The sequence below is a fragment of the Manacus candei genome, unplaced genomic scaffold (assembly GCF_025592945.1).
Source record: "Manacus candei isolate 608988 ecotype Guabito, Panama unplaced genomic scaffold, ASM2559294v1 h1tg000434l, whole genome shotgun sequence".
Lineage (NCBI taxonomy): Eukaryota > Metazoa > Chordata > Aves > Passeriformes > Pipridae > Manacus > Manacus candei.
Genome location: NW_026138482.1, coordinates 1 through 5,216, shown reverse-complemented (window position 1 = coordinate 5,216; position 5,216 = coordinate 1). Strand labels below are relative to the sequence as shown.

Sequence of the window (5,216 nt, the reverse complement as noted above, 5' to 3'; positions counted from 1 at the left end):
GGGGTGGTTTGGGGTGTTTTTGGGGTGTTTTAGGGGTGTTTTATGGTGTTTTTGGGTGGTTTTGGGGTGTTTTATGGTGTTTTTTGGGGTGGTTTTGGGGTGTTTTTGGGCTGGTTTTGGGGTGGTTTTGGGGTGGTTTGGGGTGGTTTTGGGGTGTTTTTCGGGTGTTTTATGGTGTTTTTGGGGTGTTTTGGGGTGTTTTTGGGGTGGTTTGGGCTGTTTTTGGGATGCTTTGGGCTGTTTTTGGGCTGTTTTTGGGGTGTTTTGGGGTGGTTTTGGGGTGGTTTGGGGTGTTTTTGGGGTGTTTGTGTTGGTTTGGGGGTGTTTTTGGGCTGTTTTTGGGATGCTTTGGGCTGTTTTTGGGCTGTTTTTGGGGTGTTTTGGGGTGTTTTTGGGGTGGTTTGGGGTGTTTTTGGGGTGTTTGTGTTGGTTTGGGGTTTTTTTGGGGTGGTTTTGGGGTGGCTTTGGTCTGTGTTTGGGGTGTCCTCAGAGCAGCAGCCCCCCCAGAACCCCCCCCAGCAGCAGGAGGAGGATTTTTGGGGCCCGGGGGGTGGTCCCGGTGCCCCCCCTGGGGGTGGGGCGGGGGCAGCGGGCGGGGCCAGGCGGGGCCGGGGGTGGGGTCTGGGGGGTCCCAGCCCTCGCAGGGGTCCCCGGGGGGGGTCTCTGGCTCGGTTGGGGGTGTTTTCGGGGCGGGGGGTCCCGGGGGGTGTCTCAGGGGGGCCTCGGGGACGGTGCTGAGGATCCAGCGGGCGTGGGGGGCCACCCCCGTGTAGACCCCCGGGCGCCCGGGGGCCCCGCAGGCGTCCCCCCAACTCACCACCCCCCGCCAGCAGCCACGAGCCCCCCAGCTGGCACGTCAGGGGACCCCCGGAGTCACCCTGTAGGGACAGAGGGGTCACGGGGTCACACAGGGGTCAGACAGGGGTCACACAGGGGATAGGGGGGACAGGGGGACAGGGGGACCCCCAGCTGGCACGTCAGGGGACCCCCGGAGTCACCCTGCGGGGACAGAGGGGTCACAGGGTCACACAGGGGTCACACGGGGGTCAGGGGGTCATACGGGGGTCACACAGGGGTCACAGAGGGGACAGGGGGACACAGAGGGACAGGGGGGACAGGGGGACACAGGGACCCCCAGCTGGCACGTCAGGGGACCCCCGGAGTCACCCTGCGGGGACAGAGGGGTCACGGGGTCAGACAGGGGTCACACAGGGGTCACAGGTCACACAGGGGTCACACAGGGGTCATACAGGAGATGGGGGGGACAGGGGGACACAGAGGGACAGGGGTCACACAGGGGGACAGGGGGACACAGGGACCCCCAGCTGGCACGTCAGGGGACCCCCGGAGTCACCCTGTAGGGACAGAGGGGTCACGGGGTCAGACAGGGGTCACACGGGGGTCAGGGGGTCATACGGGGGTCATACAGGGGTCACAGAGGGGACAGGGGGACACAGAGGGACAGGGGGGACAGGGGGACACAGGGACCCCCAGCTGGCACGTCAGGGGACCCCCGGAGTCACCCTGCGGGGACAGAGGGGTCACGGGGTCAGACAGGGGTCACACAGGGGTCACAGGTCACACAGGGGTCACACAGGGGTCATACAGGAGATGGGGGGGACAGGGGGACACAGAGGGACAGGGGTCACACAGGGGGACAGGGGGACACAGGGACCCCCAGCTGGCACGTCAGGGGACCCCCGGAGTCACCCTGCGGGGACAGAGGGGACATGGGGTCAGACAGGGGTCAGACAGGGGTCATATGGGGGTCAGACAGGGGTCATGGGGTCATACGGGGGTCATAGGGTCACACAGAGGACAGAGGGTCATACAGGGGACAAGGGGTCACAGAGGGGACAGGGGGACCCCCAGAGTCACCCTGCAGGGACAGAGGGGTCACAGGGTCATACAGGGGTCATACAGGGGTCACAGGTCACACAGGGGTCACACAAAGGGACAGGGGTCATAGGGACACACAGGGACACGGGGACCCCCAGCTGGCACGTCAGGGGACCCCCGGAGTCACCCTGTAGGGATAGAGGGGTCACGGGGTCATACAGGGGTCAGACAGGGGTCAAGGGGTCATACGGGGGTCATAGGGGTCACACAGGGGACAGGGGGTCATACAGGGGACAAGGGGGTCACAGAGGGGACAGGGGGACCCCCAGAGTCACCCTGCAGGGACAGAGGGGTCACGGGGTCAGACAGGGGTCAGACAGGGGTCAGACAGGGGACAGGGGGACACAGGGGGACAGGGGGACACGGGGACCCCCAGCTGGCACGTCAGGGGACCCCCGGAGTCACCCTGCGGGCACAGAGGGGACACGGGGTCAGACAGGGGTCATACAGGGGTCACAGGTTACACAGGGGTCACAGAGGGGATAGGGGGGACACAGAGGGACAGGGGTCACAGAGGGACACGGGGACCCCCAGCTGGCACGTCAGGGGACCCCCGGAGTCACCCTGTGGGGATAGAGGGGACACGGGGTCACACGGGGGTCATGGGGTCACACAGGGGTCACACAGAGATCACACAGGGGACACAGGGTCACACGGGGGTCACGGGGTCATACAGGGACAGGGGTCACACAGGGGACACACAGGGGACAGGGGGACCCCCCGGAGTCCCCCTGTGGGGACACAGAGGGACAGGGGACACACAGGGGTCAGGAGGTGACAGGGGGCTGACAGGAGGTGTCAGGAGGTGACAGGAGGTGACAGAGGGGGTGACAAGGTGTGACAGGAGGTGCCAAGGGGTGACAGGAGGTTTCAGGAGGTGACATGAGGTGACAGGAGGTGACAGGAGGTGTCAGGGGGTGACAGAGGAGGTGACAGAGGGGGTGACAGGAGGTGACAGAGGGGGTGACAGGAGGTGCCAGGGGGTGACAGGAGGTGACAGGAGGTGCCAAGGGGGTGACATGAGGTGACAAGAGGTGACAGAAGTGACAGGAGATGACAAGGGGGTGACAGGAGGTGACAAAGTGTGACAGAGGTGCCAAGGGGTGACAGGAGGTGTCAGGAGGTGACATGAGATGTCAGGAGATGTCAGGAGGTTTCAGGAGGTGACAGGAGGTGACAGGAGGTTTCAGGGTGTGACAGGAGGTTTCAGGGGGTGACATGAGGTGCCAGGGGGGTGCCAAGGTGTGACAGGAGGTGTCAGGGGGTGACAGGAGGTTTCAGGGGCTGACAGAAGGTGTCAGGGGGTGACATGAGGTGACAGGAGGTTTCAGGAGGTGACAGGAGGTGACAGGGGGTGTCAGGAGGTTTCAGGAGGTTTCAGGAGGTGACAGGAGGTGCCAAGGTGTGACAGGAGGTGACAGGGGGTGACATGAGGTGACAGGGGGTGCCAGGAGGTGACAGGAGGTGACAGGGGGTGACATGAGGTGACAGAGGGGGTGACAAGGTGTGACATGAGGTGACAGGGGGTGACATGAGGTGACAGGGGGTGCCAGGAGGTGACAGGGGGTGACAGGAGGTGCCAAGGTGTGACATGAGGTGACAGGAGGTGACAGGGGGTGACAGGAGGTGACAGAGGGGGTGACAAGGTGTGACAGGAGGTGTCAGGAGGTTTCAGGAGGTGACAGGGGGGTGCCAAGGTGTGTCAGGAGGTTTCAGGAGGTTTCAGGAGGTGACAGGAGGTGCCAAGGTGTGACAGGAGGTGACAGGGGGTGACATGAGGTGCCAGGGGGTGCCAGGAGGTGACATGAGGTGACAGAGGGGGTGACAAGGTGTGACATGAGGTGCCAGGGGGTGACATGAGGTGCCAGGAGGTGACAGGAGGTGACAGGGGGTGACATGAGGTGACAGAGGGGGGTGACAAGGTGTGACATGAGGTGACAGGAGGTGTCAGGGGGTGCCAGGAGGTGCCAGGGGGGTGCCCCCACCTGGCAGGCGTCGCGCTGTCCCCGTGGGAAGCCGGCGCAGAGCGTGTCCCCCGCGGGCGTGCCCAGCCCCTCGCTGTCCCCCGTGCCCTGGGGGGCCCCCTGTGCCCCCTTGGGGTGCCCCCCGTGCCCCCTGTGCCCTCTGGTACAGGCACTGGCACTGGCGCTGGCTCAGCAGGGGCACCTCCAGCTGCTGCAGCGTCTTGGGGGGGGGCAGCGGCACTGCGGGGGCAACGAGGGGTCACCAGGGGTCAACAAGGGGTCACCAACCCCACAACGGTGTCCCCAGAGTGTCCCCAGCCCCCCCGAGTGTCCCCAACCCCTCAGAGTGTCCCCAACCCCACATGGTGTCCCCACAGTGTCCCCAACCCCTCAGAGTGTCCCCAACCCCACACGGTGTCCCCAGAGTGTCCCCAACCCCCCAGAGTGTCCCCACAGTGTCCCCCAGCCCCCCCGAGTTTCCCCAGAGTGTCCCCAACCCCCCAGAGTGTCCCCAACCCCCCACAGTGTCCCCAGCCCCTCCCCACAGTGTCCCCAACCCCCCAGAGTGTCCCCAGAGTGTCCCCAACACCCCACGGTGTCCCCAGAGTGTCCCCAACCCCAGTCCCCCAGTGCCACCCACCAGCAGGCCGGACGTGTCCCCAGTGGCTCAAGTGCCCCCAGTGTCCCCCCAGTGTCCCCCCAGTGCCACCCACCAGCAGTTCCCAGTGTCCCCCCGATGTCCCCAGTGTCCCCAGTATCCCCAGTCCCCCCAGTCCCCCCAGTCCCCCCAGTATCACCCACCGGCGGTCCGTACGTGCCCCCATCCGGTGACGGTGCAGTTCATGCCCTCCGTAAATGCCACCCCCGGCCCGGGTATCCCCAGTCCCCCCATTCCCCCATTCCCAGTCCCCCCAGTCCCCCCATTCCCAGTATCCCCAGTGTCCCCATTACCCCATTCCCAGTCCCCCCAGTCCCCCCAATGTCCCATTCCCAGTCCCCCCAGTGTCCCCAGTGTCCCCAGTGTCCCCAGTGTCCCCATTACCCCATTCCCAGTCCCCCCAGTCCCCCCAGTATCACCCACCCGCGGTCCGTACGTGCCCCCATCCAGTGACGGTGCAGTTCATGCCCTCGGTGAATGCCCCCAATGTCCCCATTACCCCATTCCCAGTCCCCCCATTACCCCATTACCCCATTCCCAGTGTCCCCATTACCCCATTCCCAGTATCCCCAGTCCCCCCAGTCCCTCACCAGCCGTCCTGACATGCCCCCATCCGGTGACGGTGCAGTTCATGCCCTCAGTGAATGCCACCCCCGGCCCGGGTCTCCCCAGTCCCCCCATTACCCCATTCCCAG

At 65.0% G+C, this 5,216-nt stretch overlaps 1 protein-coding gene and 1 long non-coding RNA gene across 3 annotated transcripts; one reads left to right on the top strand and one right to left on the bottom strand.

Moving 5' to 3' along the window:
- Positions 1 to 534: 534 nt before the first annotated feature.
- LOC127465571 (prostasin-like) lies at positions 535 to 4,731 on the bottom strand. Of its 2 annotated transcripts, none has more exons than XM_051776082.1 (3): positions 4,665 to 4,731; positions 3,885 to 4,103; positions 535 to 878 (listed from the first exon to the last, which is right to left on the bottom strand). In XM_051776082.1, exons 1-3 carry the CDS (start codon positions 4,705 to 4,707, stop codon positions 874 to 876), a joined length of 267 nt encoding a protein of 88 aa, XP_051632042.1. In that variant the 5' UTR covers positions 4,708 to 4,731; the 3' UTR covers positions 535 to 873. The 2 variants fall into 2 exon arrangements, with proteins under 2 accessions (XP_051632042.1, XP_051632043.1); XM_051776083.1 differs by lacking the exon at positions 535 to 878 and adding an exon at positions 1,509 to 1,524.
- On the top strand, positions 3,193 to 3,655 carry LOC127465574 (uncharacterized). The gene is made up of 3 exons (XR_007902279.1): positions 3,193 to 3,243; positions 3,314 to 3,353; positions 3,619 to 3,655. It is a non-coding gene; the product is annotated as an uncharacterized LOC127465574 (long non-coding RNA).
- Positions 4,732 to 5,216: the final 485 nt, after the last annotated feature.

Bases quoted from the DNA above. Each gene is read 5' to 3' on its own strand.
- LOC127465571 (XM_051776082.1), bottom strand. From the start codon at position 4,707: ATGAACTGCACCGTCACCGGATGGGGGCACGTACGGACCGCCG. The intron at 4,104-4,664 runs GTGGGTGATACT...TTGCCCCCGCAG, and splicing joins GGGGCACGTACGGACCGCCG to TGCCGCTGCCCCCCCCCAAG.